General features: G+C 50.3%; 1 protein-coding gene across 1 annotated transcript in view; it reads right to left on the bottom strand.

The window, feature by feature from the left end:
- MICALCL (MICAL C-terminal like) overlaps positions 1–23,569 on the bottom strand; it is an 85,348-nt gene extending 61,779 nt beyond the window's left edge. The window contains exons 1-5 of the mRNA XM_030794546.1: positions 22,817–23,569; positions 17,366–17,546; positions 12,433–12,599; positions 6,317–6,394; positions 1,234–1,388 (exon numbers count right to left, since the gene is read on the bottom strand). Of these exons, the coding sequence (XP_030650406.1) occupies positions 1,234–1,388; positions 6,317–6,394; positions 12,433–12,599; positions 17,366–17,546; positions 22,817–23,075 (840 nt within the window). The 5' untranslated portion in view covers positions 23,076–23,569. The remainder of the gene's footprint in view (positions 1–1,233; positions 1,389–6,316; positions 6,395–12,432; positions 12,600–17,365; positions 17,547–22,816) is intronic.
- Positions 23,570–23,810: the final 241 nt, after the last annotated feature.

Genomic DNA, 23,810 nt, shown 5'->3' with positions numbered 1-23,810 from the left:
TTAAAATTTTTCATCATTTATTTATATGATGAAAGCAAATCTCAATCTACAAGCCCCTCCCTTTTTTTTCTTCCCATCTCAGATGCCCAGATTCAAAAATAATTTTGCCTAAGATGACTTTAAAGGGATACTCTTTGTTCTAAGTAGCTGCCTTGGGTCCTGCCAGGATCTGCCTGGAACCCCCGAATCAGTACTGATGAAAGGCTTTTCTGAATCCCAGATTAGCTGGGTTGGAAGCCAGGGGGAAGGCAAAGATAGGACCCTGCTGTCGATAAGCTCCTGGGCCCATGAGGGTAGGACTGGCTGGGCCTCTGTGGGTGGCCAGGCACATAGGGGAAGATAAGCTCCTCATTTGCTTGCTCAGCCATTGTCTCTACTAAAAGGCATGATCCACCCATAGGCATGTTCCTCCAACAACCAAGAAACCAAGGCTCCTTCCTTGGAGGCCATCAAAGTAAGAAGCGACAGTCACTCTCTGGGCTGAAGCTGTGGTGGCACAAGGATGGCCCTTAAGACCTTCCAATGACCCTTTTTAACCTCCCACCTTGCACCATTGAGAAAGTAGCTATTTCTAGCATGCAGGAACTTGGCCCTTGACAAAGAGGGAACATGAGTGGACTCTAGGGGTGGCTGTGCCCTCCCAAGAGCTCTGGTGCCTGAAGGGCAGGTCATAGCACAGGGGCTTCACCGGAGCACCCATCTTTTCTGTCTTGTGCATTCTACTTTCCAGAATCTAGAACAGGCCTGGCAGGTAACAGAGGCTTGATAAATACATACAGAAGGAAACAGTCCAGCCTGCATACCAATGATGACATTTTATATTCAAGGGAAATGTTGCTTCCAAGGTTCTTGGATGCTACCAAAGGGACCCTCACTTCTGTGCCTGCCATCCTACAGCTGCAAATTCCTCAATGCCCTTTGCAAGTTCTCAAGGGAAAGGTGTCCTAGCAGCTCTGTATCTCATGGAGACCTGGCATGGAGTCTAAACCCTGTAAAGTTTGCTGAGGGAATGACTGTGTCCTCAGGGATGGCTGTGAAGGAGCAGCAGGAGCTTTTGTGAAAGGTATACATGAAGGCAGCTGGGGTAGACCCTTGACAGAGTATCTTCTGGCACTGGCTTTGCACTTAGGTTGACCTATAAGCACTTGGAATCCAGAGATAAGTGTGGAAGGTGGGAAGAGTACAGGTAGCTCAGCTTCCTGATACCTGGGCAGGACCCTCAGGGACACTCACCTGAGGTGGGGAGGAACCATCTGGAGCATTCCCAGAAACACTGGTTGAAGAGGAAGATGGTGGGGAAGATGAACGAGAAGACAATGAAGGAAGAGGAAGAGAAGGAGAAGGGTCCTTAGGAGGTGACATAGTTCTTTTGTTCACTGGCGTCAAACCTACCAAGGAAAGAACACACTCTTCATTACAAAGGTGTTATTATTTTATCAAGAAAAGAGGAGGCTTTAAGTGAAGCTCTAATTCTATAAACAGTCAGAAAGAGGAAGATGTCAGGGCCTGACTCAGAGGTTCCTGGTGCCCAAGGCGTGGGACTCAGAGGAATGGGTAGAGCAGTGGCAGGGTCCCATGGGGCAAAGGAAGTCCCAGGGTGAGAAGTCTAATAACCATTGCGTTTCAAGAGGATGCTCTTGAGAGATGTATCAGGGCATTTCCAGAACATTTCTTAGAAATGCTCATCTGCCTCCAAAGAGCATCCTAAAACCATTGTGGCTGGGAGCTGGGCTATGTTAAATCACTCAGTCAATAAACCACCCGAGTTTTCTTCCCACGAGATGCTGGACCCTTAGCCATGGGCACAGACAGGATAGACATCCATGACTAATGAGATGGGCTTTCTTCTCACATGTGTGCCAAGAGGCTCTCAGACAGGAAGAGTCTTTTGAGATTTTAGGAGAACACAAGAGAGGGAGGTTACTGTGAGTATCAAATCATTTGAAGGATATGGAGTGGGCCCATGCCAAGCTCCTGTTGGTCAGGGAACAAACAGGATACAGTGTGGCTACTCAGAGATGGAGGTGAAAGGAGTGGGGCAGGGCCCTGAAGGACAGGCCTGGTTCAGTGCTGTGGGGGGCTGAAATCATCTAGTCTGCTTAGAGCAGAATTCTGACAGTCATAACCTACTGTAAGATCAACCAAGCTCACATGTACGCACTCTCTTCCTCTCCCTCTGCCCTTCTTCTCCCGCTCTCCCCTTCCTCCCCTCAAGCATGGTAACCTTAAATCTAAAATCTCAAACATTTTGTCTCCATATTGGGTCATTTGAGATCACTTGTCCTCAAACTGATTCAGTAAAATGCCATGCACCTTTTCAGATCTGCCCTCTCAGTACCTACCCTCCGCCCAACCAGCTCTCCCATGAACCATGGTGGCACATAGGGATGTCCCCCAGAAACTTTCCAGGACCGCCACGTGGAACGATTCCACTCTCTTGTTCAACTGCCTGCTTCTGGCTGCTCGGCTGACCCACTCAGATTTTCCTCCAGGGTGTCTAGCCTTCAGATTTTCATCCGCTTCTTTCAGCGTTTCATCCAGCGCAACACAATCCCCTGGTCTTAGTTTCCCCAAAGCTCTGAGTGATAAGCTCTTCCTCAGGGACCCACGCAGGCCAGGCCAAACCCAAGTCCCATCCCAAGAAGAGTCCCGTTGAGTCCCCTCCACCCCCGCGGGGCCACACCATTCTCAATATTCTGTCCTGGCTTCCCCCATACATCAATGCGAACATGTGCGACCATGTGTCCCAGCCGTGGGCTCTGAACAGACAGTACCACACGCACACAGTCAGCAAGCCCCCAGAGGGAGGCCTCGCAGAAAGCTTCGGAGGGAAAAGGTAATTCTGGGAACAGATCTGATCTGAGGGCGGCAGGAAGGAGCTGCCAGGGAAGCGGCTGGCCTGCCTCCCACTACCACACCCCCATCGCAGCCCACGATTAGAAGGTTCAAGCCTAAAAAGGCAAAAGTTGTGAGTCAGTCCTTGCCTTGCTTCCCGTCCTTGTCCTCAGCTTGCCAAATTCCTGCCAAATTCCTTCTTCCCTTCCTCCTTGCACCCTCATTCTCCCTCTCTGCCATCTTCTGAATCAAACTCCTTCACTTGCCTCAAGTCCCCTCAGCTCAACAGACTGCCTTTTTGTTCCCCCTGAGGATCCCTCAGGGACTTCCTGACAGGAAGCCAGGGCCACCTCATGAAGCAAGCCTGACAGAAACGCCTCAGGGCTCAGGAGGTCATGACCCAGAAGTTGCTCCCACCCCTGCTAGGGGGTCTCTTTCTCTCCACACGTGGTCCTCACGCACTGCCTTCAAGATGGAACTCCAGCAGGGCTTGAGGAGACGGGGGAAGCAAAGCCCCAGCTCAGGCCGAGCCCCTTGTCCCTGGGGTGCCATTCAAGCTACTGCTTGGGAGGTGGGCACAGCCTGGGGAGAGAGGTGATGGGAAACCTCCCCTTCCTGATGCCCACTGTGTCTTGGGGTTCTCTCAGAAGATGGTGGAGGGGAACCTGGAAGTCCACCCCTTCACACGCATACAGCTGCCTGGCTCTGAGCAAGTTACTTAACCCCTGTCTTCTCATCCAAAAAGTGGGCTGTCTGGTGCAGCTTCATTGGGTGGTTGAGCAGATAACATGGGCTAAAAAGAGATTGCCACTTGCCCAGGCGTGGTGCCTCACACCTGTAATCACAGCACTTTTGGAGGCCGAGGTGGATGGATCACTTGAACTCAGGAGTTCAAGACCAGTCTGGCCAACACGGCAAAACCCTGTCTTTACCAAAAATACAAAAATTAGCCAGGCATGGTGGTGCGCGCCTGTGGTCCCAGCTACTCGAGAGGCTGAGGTGGGAGGATCACTTGAACCTGGGAGGCGGAGATTGCAGCGAGCCGAGATCACGCCACTGCACTCCAGTCTGGGTGACAGAGTGAGACCCCATCTCAAGGAAAAAAAAAAAAAAGAGGTGCCCAGTGGCACAGGACACAAAGTAAAAGCTAGTTGTCGGCAAAATATGAACTCCATTAGTTTCCCACCCTCTCACGCACTCAAGCCGCGTCCAGTAAAGACATTGCTGAAGCCCTGGCCCATTCCAGAGGGGGCTGCACACTCTACCCAGCCAGGAGTTCTCCAGCTCTTGGGCCAAGAGCTCCTCACTGGCCAACTCACATCCCCCGCTGCTGGCCGTTTCCTTGAAACCTTGGTATGGCCCACCCGGGGCTGCCCTGCCTTCTGCAGGGGTCTCAGTCACACGTGCAGCTGGCCCTTAGGGTTGCTTTGTGCGAAGGAGGCTGATGCGCACACCAGGGCCTGAGTTTCAGCATCCAGGCTGCGTCTGGGTCAGGCGCTTGTGCTACCTCCTGTCTGGGCCCTCTGGCAGCAGCAACCTTTCTCGTAGATCCTAGAGGTCATCTGGCAGCATGATCAGCTGGGGAGGGTGCCCAGGGAAGCCACGTAGCCCCTCCGGCCCTCCCATCCGGGGCTTGGGGCCAGAACCAGCTGTGATGGGGCAGTAATGCCTCTGGACAGGAGGGATGGTACCACGCACTCTGCTTCCAATGGCAAGGCCAGCCCTGCCCCCCGAGGTTTTCTTTTGGGCAAAGCAAAGACAATAAAAAAGACGGCTCTCGTGGCTTTCAGCTCTGGGGATTTTCGGGAGTCTGGGACTCCACGGTGCCGCTTCCCAGAACTTGGAGGTTTTGCAAGGCTCAAATCCCTCTCAAAGTCTTGGAGCGCCCTCTAGGGGCGGTAGCCTGAGAGGCCTGAATCCATGAGCTCCCTTTGCACTCAGTCCAGCCAGCTTGCTCCTTGGTTCCTTACGTCATTCATTGATTCAGCAAACAAGGATTGGGTTCCTCCTCTGGGCCAGACCATGCTAGACACTAGGCTGATTGAAATAATCAAAACTCAAGCCCTGCCCTCAAAGCAGCTTTCGTATACTCTCGAGAAACACTGTGCAATACTCCTTGATAACTAAAGGCTGAGTTTTCCAGGCCCACCCCAGACACCATGGGGCTGTTCAGCAGTCCTCTTGTTCCTGCAGCTCCCCCAGTGACCCAGCCCTACTGGGAGGGTCTCCCACCAGCCTCCCTGCTCTCACTCCAGGCTGGGAGCTTCCTGAGGAGGGACTGGGCCCCCACACTAGTGGCACACAGTAGAGTGGGCTGGAAGCCTTGGGATGGACCCTACACCCATGCAGTCCGGGCCTGGGCAGCAGGCTTCCAGGGACTGGGGGAGGGCCAGAGCAGGGCAGTAAAGGCGATGACCCATGTGTGGCAATGCTAGCTCCTCCGCCCTCTGCTGTCACCGCTGGGGGCTGTCAGAGGATTCAGGAGTCACTCTAGGCTGTCCCCAGATGAAGTGGCCTGCCCAAGAGTGCAGCCCTGGGTCCTGCTCCCAAGGTGCCCCTGTCCCAGCCTGACCTGGTGTGAGGGTGGTGGGTCTGGGGATGGCGGGGGAATGACTCACTGGCTGGGAGCCTTGACTCAGAATGAAGGAAGACCAGGGCTCAGTTCCAACTGCAACAACATTTCTTGGTAGAAACCCCTGTCTAAGCCAAGGCCTTTCTGAGTCCTCCTCTCCTAGGGTGAGGCCGGAGAGGGAGTGGGTGTGGGGGGAGGTGGAAGGCAGCGATGAGCCTGGAACTGGATGAAGAGTCTCTGCCCCCCACTCAGGGCCTGAGGAGGTAACTCTGCTCAGTAAGTGCTGCAGTCCCTGGATCCCCGGCCTGCCTAGACGCTGTTGAGACTGGGTGTGCTCACTGCGCCCCCTGGCGGGGCCTGCTGCCTCAGCACCTGCCGCAGCCCTGCTCTTCCCCAGGACGCTGGGACCAAGGGTGACTCAGAAAAAGGAGCAGGGGTGTGTGTGTGTGTGTGTGTGTGTGTGTGTGTGTGTAGGGATGTGTGTGTGGATGTGTGGGTGTCTGTGTGTAGCATCCTGCTTTGTGTGAGGCCATTAATCTGATGCCCCAGTCTCACTCCAGTGTACAGAATCAAATCATAGAGTTCCTGAACCTCAGTTTACTCATCTGTATTTCAAAAAGCTTAGAGGCAATGATGGCTAAGGCCCTGTCTGGGTGAAACTGTAGAATCCTAAGGCTCCATAATTCCTGAGCCAGGGGTGAAGGGGGATGGGAAGATCTTGAGTCCCTTGGAAAAGGCTCCCTCCAGTCAGCAGTGGAAATAAAGTCAACCTTTTATTTCTTGCCTCTGACAACCAGGACGCCATGCCAGAGAGATACCATGTAAGGAATGAGAACAGCTGCCCCTGAGAATTAACCAGAGATCTTCTGCCAGCCCCAGCCTCCCACCCCCAGAGAGCTAGTGACTCACTCCACCGGAATTCTCTCCTCCAGTTCTGGTATTTGCTTGGGGTTGGAGACTGGAAGCTATTGGCCCGTTGCAGAGCTGCTGTGGAAAAAGAAAGGGACAGGGAAGATGGGGTGGGAGGAAGTGTCCATTAAATGTGTAGAGTAAGTAGGAGTTTATCTCCTATAGCTCAATTACTGCAAGTCAATAGACTAATGATTATAATAGACTGAACCCTCTCCTTCCCTCACACCATACTCCTGTCCCCACAACACACACTACCAAACTTTTCATTTGTTCACACATCAAATATTTTTGTGTTTTTGTTTGTCACCCAGGCTGGAGTGCAGTGGTGGGGTCATGGCTCACTGCAGCCTCGAGCTCTTGGGCTCAAATGATCCTCCCACCTCAGGCTCCCGAGTAGCTGGGACTATAGGCATGCACCACCACATGCAGATAATTTTTTTTAATTTTTATTTTTTATAGAGACAGGGTCCCGCTGTGTTGCCCAGGTTGGTCTCAAACTCCTGGGCTCAAGTGATCCTCCCACCTCGGCCCCCCAAAGTGCTGGGGTTACAGGCATAAGCCACCATACCTGGCATCAAATATTTATTGAGACCCTGCTATGGGACAGGTACCACCCTCAGAGAATGCCTAAAATTATGAACTATCATTACTAAGATCATCAGTAAGCATCTACATGCATCTATGTGCATATGTATATGTGTAGACATAGCTATACATGCGTATGTATATACATACGTGCACATATTCATTCATGTCAGAACAGTTATTTAAAGCTGAGGTCATCATGGGCCATCAATGTTCCATATATGTAATACATTAAAAACTGGAGCTGCTCTGATTGAAGCCAGGAAGCTGCAAGAAGTTCTACTCTCTGCCTCCCCTTTCCCCACAGAGCCCCCCAAACCCTTTGGAAACCAGGTTTAATTGAGGCTGTGGACCATCATTGCTGTGGCCCTCCCTTGGCCTGGTTCCAAGGGAAACATATTTGTGGGACACTGTACTTCCTGTGGAAGACCCCTCTGCCAGCTGGGCCTTGAGGATTAGCTGAGCAAAATGAACATCACATGCAGAAGAAAAACAGGTCTTGGTCACTTAGGGTGTGAGAGTGGGCAGTGGGGTCCACGTGTTCCCTGTTCCCATGCAAGGCCTGCAGATGCATTCTCAGGCTTCAGGCCCCTGCGCCTCCATCACTGCCGGAGAGAAAGGATGGGGATGGTGAACATCTGAATGTGCACAGAGGCAGGGCCAGGAAGCATGAACGGAAAGGAAGCCCAAGGTCATGATGTGCGTGTGGGAGATGGACGCAGGGAGGGTCTGAATCCAGGACTCTAAATCCAAGGCCCAGCTAGCCCAGCCCTCTTTCTGTCTAGAAAAAAAGTCTGTCAGTCTTTCTTTCTGTCTAGAAACAGTCCTAGATATTCCACTCCCTGCCAGGTCTCACAGTGGAACTCCTTAGCAGCCAGGCTGTGGAGCACAGGTGTCAATCACTACCTGGGGGCTTTCCTTCCTCAAGACCAGCTCCTTCAGCTCCTCTCTCTCCCTTACTCCATTTGCGAAAATGCCTTTGCAAAAATTATAACTGAGAAAATTATGACAGTGACAGAGATCTGACTTAACCAATCCATCTTGCTTCTAACCTCTACCCTGTCTTTCTTCATTCCTGGGCGTAGGCTGAACTAACTTTGGGAGGAACTTAGTTTATAGTTTAGTTTGGAAACAAAGACGATAACAGCCCTTTCCTCAGACAAACCCCCTTCCTGCCTGGGGACAAGACTGCCTTTGCAGGACTAACAAATTAGCCACAAGATTAGAAATTGTGGTTTAACAGTCATGCAGCTGGAGGCTGCAAGATTCTGAACCTTCCCAAATTGCATCTTGAGGCTAACATCACTATTGTAAAGCCTAAGATCAGTGCTTGGGATATTTTGCAGACCCTGCACCCAGAGGATCAACTGGCACCACCTAGATTGATAAACAGGCTCATCTGGTCTTTTAGCCCCCACTCAGGAACTGACTCAGTGCAAGAGGACAGCTTTGACTCCCTATGAGTTCATCTCTGACCTGACCAATCAGCACTTCCCATTTTCCGAACCCCTTCTCAACAAATTATCTTTAAAAACCCTGATCCCTGAGTTTTCAGGGAGACTGATTTAAGTAATAATAAAACTCTGGTCTCCTGTACAGCCAGCTCTGTGTAAATTAAACTCCTTTTCTATTGCAATTCCCCTGTCTTGATAAATCAGCTCAGTTTAGGCAGCAGGCAAGGAGAACCCATCGGGTGGTTACATTTGGAAGCGCTTCATGTCTGCTCTGTCTGGCAGGTTCCCAATCCCACAGGCCTGCTCTCAGAATCAAGCCCATGGGTTTGAGGAGGAGCCTGTGTGGATGGGCACACAGTCTTCCCAGCTCCCCATGAGGAGATGAATAGCCCACCCTCCCAATTGCTGGCTGGCTGGGCTTTCCAGGCTGGATGTTTTCCATAAGGAGCAAGCAGGTCTTTAGCACAGCTACATCCTGCTGGCCAAAGCTAGCCTCTTAATCACTTAATGAAGACATTTCTCAAAAAAAAAAAAAGTTGCATAAAGCTCTAATTGCTTCTTCTTAGCTCATAACTTTGTGGAATGGAACCTATTGGAAACGGCTAAAATTCAAGAGAGATTTTCCATCACTGGTGTTAATAGAGCACACATGCACACATTTTCACCACAATGGGAACAGCAGGGTGGGTAGTAATCATTTCACCTAGTAATGCTGAGCAGCATAAAGTGGGCTGATCCCTTCTTTTTAGCTTATATTCTATGTGTGTTTATTTATTTTAAAGGAGCACTTTCAGAGATCTTAGTGCATGGCCCACTGTAAAAGGAGTGAGAGGGTATTTTTCCATGTGGTGCTGATGATATCATTTCATTGTTACAAACTGCTAAGTGTCCTCCATATTCCATTGGACCATCCTGTTATCAAATTATTGCCAGAAAAAAGATGGATAAATACCAATTCCTCTAAGCCAGAATAATTCGGGGCAGGTTGTTCTCCTAAATCTAATTAGTTTATAGCCAAGAGTCCGATGCGCTAGATCGATTCATTTAGTTGCTTGGGTGTGGATTTTACAATGAATTCATCTAGGCAGGCCTTCCACAAAGCTGCATTTCTGAAATTCCCAAAGTGTAGAACATGGCCCACTGTGTCAAAGCCCCTGGGGATGCTTACACAGAATGCACATACTTGGCACCACTCCAGACCCACTCAATCTGAATTTCTGATGGTGAGAACCTGGGAATCTGCCTTTTAAACAAGATTGTCAAGAATCACTGCCCCTGATGTTTTAGGGGGCTTTCTGCAGCCTCCATGACATAGGGTGTGAGCTGTATTTCAGGCCATCCCCTTGGGCATGCTCTGTGAACTTTGGGGATGTAATAAGTTCCTTCATGTGCCAAGGTAGTCCCCGAAATCTTTTTAAAAATTGTGGAAAATAATATACAAAATATAAAAATTGTCACTTATACATTTTTAAGTCTAGATTTCAGTGACATTAAGTACACTTACCCTGCTGTGCAGCCATCACCACCTCACCACCACCCATCTCCAGAACTCTGCCCTCATCCCAAACTGATGTTTGTCCTTTTATGACTGGCTTATTTCCCTTAGCAGCACGCTTTGCAGGTTCATCTAAGTTGCAGCACATGTCAGAGTCCCTTCCTTTTAAAGTCTGAATAACATTTTGCTGTATGGATATACTGCATTTTGTTTATCCATTTGTCTGTTGAACATTTGATTTGCTTCCCCCTTTTGGCTAATGTGAATAATGCTTCTATGAGCATGGCTGGACCAACCTGGAGTCTCTTTTTTTTTTTTTTTTTTTTTTTTTTTAACTCCACACTGCAACCAGGAGTTTTTTCAAAGCAATATCCTGGTCTTGTCTGGCATTCCCTTGGTCTACCTTGGAGGCATTTATCCAGGTGAGAATTGTGGTTAATGAAGCTCCATAAAACCCACACAAGGGGTCAACCCTGCATTATTTGGTAAAGTGATGGGGTTACCATAACCAGCAGCACAAAGCACAGCACTTAGACCTGTGCCAGAGAGCTTAACTGTACAACGTGGTCTGCCTAGCAATGATAAAACAATGACTGATGAAGACTAACTCGACAAAGAATTGTTTGAGAGTCACGCATTCTACCCACTTACCTACTCTGTATTTTATTCTGGAGTTAAACTGGACTGTCAGAAACAAAATGCTTTGGCTTCACTACCCAACCCAACTAGTCTCTCAACACAACCCCATCCCGCTAAGAAAACTGCTATCGCTGAGTCATGTTTTTTGTCATGCCCTCACCTTCCAGCAAGGGTTGCTGTAAGAAACAGCCTCGAGAATACTAAGGCTGCATTTTCTGAGGAACTGTTAAGACGTGATCTAACACATTTCTCAATATCATCTATTTGGTATGAGCCGGAAACTCTCTATAGAGTTAAGCATTAGGAGAAGTTGTGCCTACTCTGAGACCTGCTGCAAACCAATATATGTTTTTCTCATAAACAATGAGAATAATGATGTTCTGTGTTTCCTTTTGAATGCTGGAAGCCAGAAAACTCAAAATCAAACTTATGATTCAACTAGAGCAACTGTTTAGGATTATGGTCTGCCTCTCTGGGGTCTATCCCTCCTAAACTGGTTTTGTTAGACCTGATTTTGAGGCTTGATCTTTCATATTTATAGATGTACAATTTTGTTTTATGTTTTTCTTGTAAGTTGCCTAAAACCCTCTGGCAATTGGAGGGGAAATGGAGGGAAGGGAAGAAAGGCAGGCCAACTTCATATCTGGAAATGGTGAGCTGGAGCCCAGGGGGATGGAAGGGTACACCAAGGCCACGCAGTAACCAGACGTGGGGCTGGACCCAGCTGGGCACAGGAGAGTACTCAGTTCAGTGCTAGTGCTGAGCCTTTCTGCACAGCCCCACAAATGGTACTTAACAAATGTGTTTGGATGATAATCTGTCCTTTTTTAAAAGTGTCACTTTTTTAAAAAATGAGGGTAAAATTCAACATTTCTAGAGTAAATTCAACAATTCCAGGATTTAAAAATATCGATATGAGTTCTTTCTGCCCCAGCCCTCATCTTCCTGGGAAACCATCACTCCTGAGAACATTTCACGGACCAGGTGGCAATTCTGCTCATGACCACCAGGTGGCGATGCAGGACAAGTTGAGCTCCAGCTCTCCCAGGGCAACTAAGGCTGTGGGGCCATTGGGCAGCAAGTTTCCATCAGGTTAGCCTGTTTCTTCCCAGGCTCGTCCAGAAGTTACCCATAAATCAGACGATTTGGTCCCAAGTTGTTGACTGAATCAAAACACTCAATTCCAGGTCAACTTTGTATTAAACACAAACTGGGCTGCTAAAGACAGCTACTTCTAAGTAAGCCAGGGCTTGGGCGGTGGTGGCTGGAGGGTGTCACCAGCACTGGCTGAGACTTCGGGAGACCACTCAGCCTGTTTGCTCACCTGTGAAACAGGCTTCGCACTAGTTACCCCACAGGGTCATCCTGGGATGACCACACGTATGGGAAAATTCCTGGCCCATTACAGGTATGCAGTAAAAGTGCATTAATTATTATGTAGAAGTTTGGGTGCATCCCACAAGCCCCAAACACCCGTAATGGCCCCGGTGCTGTGCAGGTGGTCCCGGGGAGATGATGCCGTCCAGGGCTGCATGTTGTCCAACAGCAGCCAGACCCAGCTCCCTTGCCTCAGGGGCTATGGGATGCTGGAGGGGCCCCTAAGGAGGTGCCCACACAGGAGGCAGGAGAGAGATCACTCCAGGCAAGAGGGACCTGCGGGCCCCTGATCCCTGCTGGCCTGTGACCAACCACAGCCGGCCAGGCCCCACGACGTCTTCCCCTCTGGGATTCCAAAGCTTCTCATGGAGAGGGAAGCCAGGCCTGCTTCAAGTCCCCTCACTACCACTTGCGTCCCACTCCTCAAAGGTCCTAGCCCCACTGCCTTGGAGGCTGAGGGCGAGGCTTCCTGTCACCTGGTCCTCCAAGTGGGAAATTCAGCTGTGGGGGTCTCTGTTCCCTCCCCGCCTCCCAGAATCAAGCCCAGTGGGCTCTCTGCTTACCGTGCACAGCTCTGGGCTCCTCAGGGCACTGTGGAGAGACCGCCCTGCTCAGGGCCTCCCTCAGGGAGGTGTGCGGTAGACGCGGGAATCCTGGCCGCCGGGGTTTCTCTTCACAGAGCTCTGTGTGGGAGGCCTCGCTGCCGCCATAGTCAGACTCTGTGTCAGAGCTGGAAGGAAGAAGGAGTGGGTGGGTGAGTCAGGGGGCCTGGAACCCACGCCCCAACACACCCACACTGCGTCCTGCCCAGCACTCCTCCAGCGCACCTGGGGGGCCTGGGCTTAGTCCTGTGTGCCCGGAGCCCAGCTTCGGGCTTTGTTATGGGTTGAATTGCATTCCTGAAAACTCATATGCTGAAGTCCTAACCCAAAGTACCTTCAGATGTGACTGCATCTAGAGATAAGGCCTTTAAGGAGGTCATTAAGGTAAAATGAGGTTATTAGGCTGGGCCCTTGTCCCATACACCTGATATCTTTCTAAGAAGAGGAAATGTGGGCACACACAGGCACAGAAGGAAAACTCTGCAAACAGGAAGACGCCATTTACAAGCTAAAGAGGGAGGCCTGGAACAGATCCTTCCCTCCAATCCCCCAGTAGGAACCAACCCTGCCCACACCTTGATCTCAGACTTCCAGCCTCCAAATCAGTGAGAAAATACATTTCTGTTGTTTAAGCCACCCAATCTGTGGCGCTTTGTTATGGCAGCCAGAGCAAAACAATACAGGCTTGGCTCGGAGCAGAAGGGGTCCAGCAATGCATGGGGAGCTGTTTGAATAAAGCCTGCTCTGCTCGCCTGCACCTGTCCCGGAGCATGACTCCTAAGGTCTCTCTGGTCACATAAGCTCATCATTAGGGACTTGGTCCCGAAACTTCAGGCATTTAAATACTGCTGTCTTCCCCATGGAATGGATGAGGGAATGGAAAATTCTACCTGGGTGGGGGTGAGGGGTGGGTAGTATTTAACATGGGCCTTAAATAACTGGAATTCAAGTGGCAAAGAAGTGGAGGCAGGGTGTCCTAGACAGAGGGGCAGCCCAAGCACACGCAGTTTGAGGATGGGAAAGTACAAAACTGGTCGAGCAGTGATGTGTTAGTGAAACTATATATATCCACACACTCTCTGTACATGGAAATCCAGCAGGGTTCCTTCCACAAGGTCACTGCCACTCGTCCACCTGTGTCTATGGCAGGCCCCCTATCTGTCAGAGTGCCCAAGCCTGGCCGGTCATGGTGCCCCGGTCCTGTTCACCAATTGTTCCCAGAGGGAAGTATGTGATGTGGGAGTAGCAGTTGGAGGCCTGCCTTGGCATCCTGACCTGAGGACATGAATTTATGGATATGGTCTGAGACCCTCAGTAGCTGAGTTCCATGTGTGGAGACAGCTTCTCTGCCAATGGCTGTAAAAGCAGCAGAGAGAGAGGCAGGAAGGGAGAGTGGCTATTTGAGACTCTGGCTCCAGCCTTGCCTGAATGAGGACCACCCTTGGACTTCCCAGTCAGACGAGCCAATGCATTTGCCTTTGTTACTGAAGCTAGTTTGAGTTGGGTTTCTGCCTGTTTTTATGGAAACAGGCCTGCCTACGTTGAGGCTTAGAAGACTCTGAAGGCTGTGTGATCCAGGGAAGGTCATTTCCCTTCTCTGGGCATCAGAATGAATCACCTGTGGGATGCTCAAGCCTGTGTTCCCAAGCCCCATTCCAGAGTCTGCATGATCAAGACTTGATTGCAGTTGTCTACAACTGCAGTCCCTGCTTTCCTCTCATGTTCTTCCCACACCTACTCCTTCACTCCACTGAGGCCACTTTGTCCAAGTTAACAATGAGCCTCCTGTTGGAAAGTCCAAAGGTCATTTCTCTATACATATCCGACTGGGCTCTCCAGCGGCCTCTGACGCAGAGAACCAAACCCTCCCTCTTGAGACACTTTCTTCTCTTGGCTTCCACCACGTGCCATCTCCTGGTTCCTTTGCTCCCCGGTGGGTTTTGCTAGCTCCTTCTCCACTTGCCTACTGTTCAAATGCCCCAGAGCTCCCTTCTGAGCCCAGCTCTTCTTTGTCTACAGGAAGATATTCTTACTCTGGAAACAACCCATCAGAGCCCTGGGCTTTAATAGCCTCTAAAATCACCATCTCCAGCCCTGCCTCCCAGAACACTTACATATTCGACCGCTTACCTGACATCCACACAGACACCGGCATCTCAAACCCAACGTGTCCAAAACAGAACTCTTGACTTTCTCCACTAACGTGCACCTTCTCTGAAATCTTCCCCACCTCAAGATAACTTTAGAAATGACCATACCAGCCATTCAGTCACTCTAGAAAAATTCTGAGAGTCACTCTGAAATTCTCTTTTCCTCTCATTCAGTCCATTAGCAAATCCATCTCCACTGCTCCCATCCTGACCCCGAGCTGCAGGCTCCCACCTGCTCTTCCTGCCTTTATCCTCACATACCCCTGCCTCATCCATTCCCCCAAGTGAGGCCTGCTGATCTGTGAAAACTGTAAATGAGACGTCACTCTTCTACTGAAAAATTCTTTGAATTACAGTCATGTCTTTCATAACGATGTTTTAGTCAGCAATATAACCCATATTTGATGGTGGTCCCATAAAATTATAATGGAGCGGAAAAATTCCTATCACCTATTTACGCCGCAGCCCTTGTTAACATCATAGGGAAAGGTGTCACTCATGTGTTTGTGGCGATGCTGGTTTAAAACCTACAGTGCTGCCAGTCAGTTAAGAAGTAAAGAATAAAAAAGCTTATAGAATAAGGGGATAAAGAAAGAAAATATTTTTCTAGCTATTCAATGTGTGTGTGTTTTAAGCTGTGTTACTACAATAGAGTTAAGAAGTTTAGAAAGTAACAAAGTTACAGTAAAGCCAATTTATTATTGAAGAAAGAAAAATATTTTTCAAATAAATGTAGAGTAGCCTGAGGGCACAGTGTGATAAAGTCTACAGTAGTGTACAGTGATGTCCTAGGCCTTCACACTCACACACCACTCACCCAGAGCAACTTCCAGTCCTGTGAGCTCCATTCATAGTAAGTGCCCTATATAGGTGAGCCATTTTTTATATTTTATACTGTATTTTTACTGTACCTTTTCTATGTTTGTATATATTTAGATTCACAAATACTTACCATTGTGTTACAATTGCTGATAGTATTCAGTACAGTAACACAGTGTGCAGGTTTGTAGTCTGGGAGCAATAGGTTACACCATATAGCCCAAGAGTGGAGTGAGCTTGCCTATCTAGGTTTGCATAAATGCCCTCTATCATGTTCACACAATGACAGAATCACCTGTTAACACATTTCTTAGAACATATCTCGGCTATTAAGTGATGCATGACTGGATACCTAGAACACAATTTAAACTCCTTACCTTGTCTTATAAGCCTTGTTCCTGCCTTCCTTCCTGGTGTAATCTCTTATTCTTTTCCCCACTCAGGGTGTACCTGCCGCACTGACCTTCTCTTACCTCTGAGACACGCTCATTCTCACCCAGGGGCCTGTCACTAGCTGTTGTCACTTCCTGCATTCCCCTTCTCCCTTGGCTGTCCTTTCTTGCCAACCAATTCTCAGCTTAAATGTCACCTCCTCCGGGAGGCTGTGGGAATTTGTCTGCAAAGATGGTTGCAATCATTCCCCTTAGATCCATGCCCCTTTGGAATGGGGGCTTTGCAGCTCTTCCCCTGAAGACAGCAGCCTATTCCCCACTTGTTGAATCTGTTCAGGCCTTGTGACATGCTGCAGCCAATCAGAGGGAACTGGAATAGCACTGTGCATTGTCAAGTCTGGGGCTCAGGAGATCTTGGGTGCCTCCCCTCTTTCTCTTAAGGCCATGGGAACAAGCCTGGGCTGCCGGTTGGAGGATGAAAGACCCACGGCCCAATAGCCCTCTCTCACCGCAGCTGACACTCAGGCTCCAGAGCAGAACCCTACTGGCCCAAAGACACAGGTGAGCCCACCAAGACCAGAACTGCCCAGCTGCACCTGGCTGACTTGGTCAGGGTTGGCTTACTCTGGTCTACTTTTTTACACAATCATGGTGTAATGAATGGTGGTTGGTTTAAGTCACTCGCTTTGGGGCTGCTTTGTCACTCAGCGTTATTGTGGGCATCAATAATTGCTACAGAGGCCTTTTACTGGCCACCCAATCTAAGGCAGGTGACCAGCCACTCCCTAGCATATGTGTCTATTTTATTTCTCGACCTGGCGCATATGTGATGCTTTTCTTGTTTAGCTACTTAACTTGCTTCCTAGATGGCTCCCGATGTGATGAAAGCCATGGGAAAGCAAGGACCTTGTCTTGTGTTGGCCACTGCTATTTCCTCAGAGTCTAGTAAATAATAAGCAATCAATACCTGCTGTTGACTTACCTCTTGAGTGAATTCAGTGCATCTGGGGGAGTCCTGGAGTCTGCATGTCTAATAACCACTCCAGGTGCTTCTGATGCAGGTGATGAGGACAGCGCTCTGAGAAACAGTCACCTAAGGCACCAGGGCTTCGCTCCTCATGCTCCCCACTCTGCATCCTAGCCTGCCCAGCCCCATGTATATCACCATCTTGCAGTGGGCAGGCCCTAGGGACAGGTGACACCCATTCTGCACACCTCACTACAGTCAGCATGACACTGCCTCCTGAGAAGAGCACGGGGCCAGGCCCTTTCCCTTCCCGAGAAAATAACAATTGCTAACACTTACATGCTTATGATGTGTGGGCACTGTTCTATACACTTAATACATATGAATTCTGTATATCTTACCACTCCCTCTGAGATGGGTGCTATGATTGTTGCCATTTTACAGATGAGGAAATGAAGGTACAGGGAGGCCACACTGCAAGCCAGTAGAGAGGAGACCCAATCCCAAATGCGATTCCCTTCCTCCAACCCCGCTTCTGTCCCCATCTGGCAGCAGCCCGAGAATACCTGCTGTCCTCGCTGGTGACCAGGACACACACAGCCAGCACATCCTGTCCAGCTGCATCCTCCCCAGGGCTGATCCTCACTGAGGTCCACTCGGAGGGCAGGGGAGAGGCGGCATCCCCTTCCACATCACTGTGCTGTGGCTCAGAGATGCTCTTCGGCCTCTTGGGGGAGGTGGGCTCATCTGCTGAGAGGAGAGCAGGGTCTAGAGAGATGGTGCGAATGAATGGCCTAGCAGTACCCCTCCAGGGTCTCAGGGCCCCTCTAGGCCTGGGGTCTACTCAGATACTCCAAAGCTGATCTTCTTGTCCTTTGTGCCACTGCTGGAACCCTCACCCCCGAGCCCGCCAGATGCCCAGGCATTTAGGGCACATCTCCCACATGTAGGGCGCGAATGCACAGATCATCCCATTTAGCCAACAGGGAGGGTTCTGAAACGTTCAGAGGGGCCATTCCCAGCTACCCAGCCTCTGAACTGCTGCTGTCAAGATGGCAACGTCCAACATGTTGCTAAATCCAGTGGTAACATCTCAGTTCTCATCTTACTTGACTATTTGACACACCAGCAGCCTTTGACCCAGCTGGTCACTCCGTCCTAGAAACAGCTCTCTCAGCTTCTAGGATGGCGAGGCCTGCCCAATCCCCAGCCCCTACTTCACTGGCTATCTCCTTCATTTCCTCTGCTGGCTCCACCTTCTCCCCTTGACCTTGTAACACTGAAAGATCCCGGGACTCAGTCTCTGAACCTCTTTTCTTCTCTGTGTACACTCGTGCTCTTGATACCCTCGTCTGGTGTCATGGCTTTAAATAACCCTAGGCAAAAATGACCCCCAGATTCCTATCTCCAGCCTGGACATTCCTGATTCTAGATTTATATAGACCACTGCTCACTTGCATCTCCATCTGAGTGTCTAACAGACACATCAGACTTAACAAGTCTGAACGGAGTTCTTCATCTTCTTGCCGCACCCAACATGTCTCGCCCACAGCCTTCCCCCTCTCAGTAAATGGCAACTTCAGCTTCCTGTTGCTCCAGCCAACACCTCGCCAGCATCTTTGATTGCTCTTGTCCTTTCATTCTTCATTCAAGCCATCGGCAAATCCTGATGGGTCTACCTTCAAAACACATCAGGAATCCAGACCCCTCTCACCGCCTCTCTGCTTCCCACTCCCGGTCCGGACACCATTGTCTTTTGCTTGGATCATAGAAACCGCCTCTGCCTGGCCTCCGTCTCTGTCCCCTTGCTGTGCCCCATCCCCAGTCTATTCTCAACACAGCAGCCAGGGTGACTCCATTAAAACCTGAGTGAGATCATTCCACTCCTCTGCTTAAAATCCCCCAATGGCCCCTTATTAACTCAGAGTGAAAGCTGAAGGCCTTACTAAGGCCTGCAAAGTCCAACATAACGTAGTCCCCAGTGTGTCCTGTGACCTTGTCTCCTAGCACTGGCCCCAGGCTTGCCCTGCCCTCACCATGGCACTTCCATGATGCTCCTCCAGCACTCTGGGCACATGCCCTTCTCAGACCCCTTGCGCTGCTCTTGCTTCTGCCTGGAAGGTGTTATCCCCAGACGTTTCCATGCAGGCCTCACTCACTCACTGGCTGTCTTCAAGTCCTTGGTGGAACGTCACCTGCCCTGACCGTCCTATTTAATATTGCAGCCCATGCCTCAGTGCTCTCCACCCCCTTGATTTTTATTCATAGGATGTCTCACCCTCCAATGAACTATACAATTTCCTTTTTCATTTTGTTTATTGTCTCTTTCTTCTATGACTAGAATGTAAGCAGTGATTTTTGTCTGTTTCATTTGTTGCTAGGGTGGTACCTGGTGAATGGTACCAGTGAGTGTCTGCTGAATGAGTTCATGAGTGAATGCACCCAGCTCTCTCTTGGCCACTAACTAGCTGGATGACCTCATCTCCAGAGACAGTGTCCAGAGAACAGGTGTCATTTTTCCTCTCCAAGGTGGAACATTCACCTGAACTTGGCTCTCTCTCACTTCCCTCCTCCCCCTCCACAGTGTCATTCTTGTGTTCTCATTTGTCTACTGAATCTTTCCTGTCTGTATTTAAATATGCTGAAAGTCTCCTGTCTTAAGAAAACTTGTTTTAATCCCAGTCCTCACCCCCAGCCCCCAGCCTACTCTTTCTTCTTCCTTCTCAGCCAAGCTTCCTGGAAGGGTTGGCTACACTCTTCTCTCTCTCCTCTTTTTTATGAACCCCCTATTCCTATAATCCTGCCTGTGCCTCCACCACTCCCAAACTACTCCCAGCACAGTCCACAGTGACCTCCTTGTTGCTAAGTCCAATTCACAGGACTTTGGGAGTCATCCTGCGGTCCTTGAGCCTGCCCTGTCCCTGCTCCTGGGGACACCTACTCTCCCTGCCCCGGTGGCTGGCCGTCTTAGCCATCCAGTATTCCAGCCAACCCTTAAACACCTGGGTTCTCCTTGCATCCACCTGAGCCCTCTCATCTTTTACCCATGTGTTCTCTCTGGGAGATACAATCTCTTCCCTAACTGTATTTACCACCTGTGAAGATGACTCAAGAAATTTTGATTTTTATGTGAAATACCTCATCTTAAAATATCAGACACATCAAAAAAAAAAAAAAAAAAAAAAAAACATGCCTGCGGCAGACTGAGCAAGTGGGTTGCTAGTTTGTAGCCCCTGGTGCATGTAGATGCTTGCTGTGTGCACGTGTCTACACTTCTAAGTTAGTGTAACTGGAGATGGAAGGCATTTGAGGAATATAGTCGGATGCTTCACTACATCATAATAATGACATGGCGATGGTGGTGGTGGTGGCAGCATTAGTCATAATAAAAGCAGTAGCAGCTTACTTTAATTGGGTGCCAATATATACCAAGAATTGTTTGAGCATTTGACATGTATTAAATGTGTTGGGGCTGTGGGTCTGGTACCTCTGCAGCCTGGTGTAGCTGAGCTTGCCTGGGCCACCAGTAGCCACCTCATCCCACTAGGTCACCCTGGACTCCACCACTCTCTCCCCTCATCCCCAAGCCCAGTCATAGCAGTGCCTTTAACCCAAAGCTGCTGTTGCATGGATTAAATCTCACCCAATCCTCTCAGAAAAGCATTGTTATTACCCTCATTTTCCTGCTGAGAAAACTTAAGCACAGAGAGGTTAAGACACCAGCACATGGTCATATGTTCTGGCAGAGGACAGGGATCAGTCTGCATGTCTGTGAGCACAACAGAACCACGAATGGACACTGTTGTGCATGACCTTTGTGCTGGGAGTTTTGGCTGGAAAGCGCCCCCAGTTCTTTACTCCCTCCCTATAATAGAGTTGCGCTCTATGCTGTGACTTTGCAGTCCTTCCCGCTGGAGTTGGTGGGGTGTATAGCCCTGCCCCATGGACTTGAAGCTTGGCGGCAAGGCTTGCTTTGACCTATGGCAGCTTGTGGATGGGATGTGAGCAGAGGCTTTAAGTGGGCCTGCCGGTTGGCTGTCACTCATGTTCCTGCCAGGTTACCGTGAAAAGAACTTGTCGCAGGTGGCCACTACCCCTTCAGTCAGGGTCCCTGATTGAGGGCACATGGAACAGACCTGGAGCCAAGCTATAGCCTGGAGCCAACCCAATCAATCCCTTGGGGCCTCCCTCGCCCTTAGACCTACAGCCTGAAGCAGAGCTACCCAGTCAACCCACAGACTCCTGAGCAAGAAAATAGGTGCCATATGCCACCGAGACTGGGGAGGCTTGTTACATAGAATGACTGTGGCAAAGACCCAGCTCCATGCCTCACTTCTTGTGTGCCTGTGAGCTGTGTGCCCAAATGCTTGTATATCCAATAGATGCTGTGTCCTCCTCAGATCCAGGCCTGTGCTGGGGGTTTGGGGATGAACCTGCCACCACAATCCCTGCCTTCAAGGATCTCTTTCTGTCTTACAAGGGAGATAAGGCATGTTCACAAATACCTACCTGATAAGATAAAGCATGTAAGAGTGAGGCATGGAAGAGGCAGTAGGGGAGGGAGATCTGACTTCCATGCAACAGCAGCTTTGGGTTAAAGGCACTGCTATGACTGGGCTTGGGGATGAGGGGAGAGAGTGGTGGAGTCCAGGGTGACCTAGTGGGATGAGGTGGCTACTGGTGGCCGAGGCAAGCTCAGCTACACCAGGTTGCAGAGGTACCAGACCCACAGCCCCAACATGTGAGCCCAGACCAAACCTGTGAGGAACACCCAGTGTTCTGCTTTTCTCTTTCCTCCTTCCATGGAGGGATGGAACAGGCCAGGGCTCAGCCTGGCTCCCTGGGCTCCAGGAGGGTGGAGAGCACGGCTGACGGATGGCCTCTCAGAGCACAGGGCCAGGGCCAGCGTCTCTCACAGTGAACCCAGACATCAGGGCAGGGGCAACAGTGTTGAGGTAGACTCTGTAAAAAAGAAGCTGGTACTTCCTCTGGGCCCCCTTTTGCCAATGTGCCCAGGCAAAAAGCCCCAAAGGAGGCCAGGCTCCTCCGCGACTTCTGCCGTCTAAGACTCAGGCCATGGCTGCCGCTGGGTTTTATGGGGTTCAGTGCCACCTCCACGAGGAAATTCCTCCAGTCATGTGGCTATTTCCAGATATCTCTTTTCATTCCCAGACAGCTCCGTCTGTGTGCGTATAACAGTAGTAATACTAGTGGCACTAGTACAAATGCTGGAAATAATACTAATGACAGTAACAAAAGCAACACTGACTCACCGAGGGTCCATATGCCTTCATCCACCCTAGCATACCAACAGCCCTAAGAGAATGATATTAGCATCCTCACTGGATGAGTGGAGAAGAGTGGAGTCCAGAGAGAATGCCCACCAGGCCAGCCAGTGAGTGCACAGTGCTGGGTGTCACCACAGCTGGGCCTCTGGCTGCTGGGCACAGAGCAGCTGCACCTGTGGCCAGCCCCAGGTGAAGAGCCAGGTGTGCTCACCTGTGCTTCATGCCCACACCACCAGCCCTCTTGCTGCCTCCCCAAGGCTGGCTGCTCTTTAAGACTTTGCCTGAAGTCATCTTTGCTCATTTGGAGAATCAAGGACTCTAATGGGGGCTGGAGGATGACAGGAGAGGAGGTACATAGGAGTCATGGGTGAGAAGGATCCAGCACCCCGCAGAGCAGCTGCTGCCAGCCTGTGGCACGAAGCAGCTTTGCCCAGAACTGAGCACCTCAGCCTCATCTCAGCTCTGGCCAGATACCTGCTCCCTGACAAAAGATAAGACTCCAAAAATCCTAAGTGCTGGGTCCAAGGCCTACCTATGAGCCTGGGAAAGGCAGAGCCAGGCAGGGTCTGGGGAAATGTCTGTCCTCACACACGGCTCCCAGCAGCCAGGTCCCGAGGCCCTTTACTGGCCAGGCCCCTGCCACAGGGTTATGGAGAGGCGTGGCACTCCCTGGTTCTGCTGGCGAAATTGCTGCTGCTTTCTACTCAAGTCTGAGACTCTTCCACTCACCCCCAGAACCCAGGGAGATGACAACACAACAGGCCTCCTGTGTGCTGCTATTAACCCCACTTTGCAGGAAAGGAAACCAAAGCTTGGAGGAGTTATCACACTTGTCCAACGTCACACAGCTCCTAATGGCCAGAGCCACCTCTGGCCGCTGTCCACTGTTCTCTCTGCAGAAAAAAGTTGAGAAAGAAGGCAGCAAAACTAAGAGGATCAGGATCCAGTCAGGAAGACAGGGCCAAGCCAGGGAGTTCAACAGAAGCATCCAGACAGGAAATGAACTGCAATGGTGCTGGAAGAGCTGAAAGCCAAACAGGGATGATGAGGCAACCCAGAGAGGAGCAGCAGCAGGCCACTGTCCCTCAACAGCAGAGGGACAAGGAGAAGAGCTGGTGCCACCAGAGCCCAGGGGCCACAACACTGCTGCAAGGCAGGGAGCTGGGAGGGACACCCTGGCTTCCCCTTGGATCCTGCCCTCCAGCCCCACGCCAGCACGTCCAGCAGTCAAAACTAACAGTAAGCCAGTTTCAAGGGAGCTGGAAAATGTAGCTTGCAAGGGATACGCCTTTTCTTTTTTTTTTCTTTCTTTTTCTTTTTTTTTTATTTACAGAGCCCAGCCAGAGAAGGGCGGGGAAGGCATCTGAGCACACACAGGCAGATATCTGGGATTCTAAGCAGAGCAGTCTCCCTGCCCTCTTATAAGAGGGGACACTACAAGCCTCCAGCAGGATGAGGGAGGGCCCTAGGAAGATGTTTGTGGCAGGCAGTCCTTCTACCTACTGCCAGGGTATGTCACAATTGCTCTGAGAAGGAGACTAGTTGATGCCAGAGCCAAAGTCCTTTTCAGTGTGTGGCCCTTTAGGGAAAAGGCACAGGTGCCAAGATGGGCTGGCTGCCCTCATGGGGGCTTCTGAGAGTGACTCCTCAGGGTGCAGTCATGGGAACGGGAGTCCACGGATCTTCAGGGGGTGAACAAATTGATGGGCAATCTTGGGCCTCT

Source organism: Nomascus leucogenys, chromosome 15 (assembly GCF_006542625.1).
Source record: "Nomascus leucogenys isolate Asia chromosome 15, Asia_NLE_v1, whole genome shotgun sequence".
Lineage (NCBI taxonomy): Eukaryota > Metazoa > Chordata > Mammalia > Primates > Hylobatidae > Nomascus > Nomascus leucogenys.
Note: the sequence above shows the minus strand (reverse complement) of the source record. Positions and strands in the feature narration are given on the sequence as shown.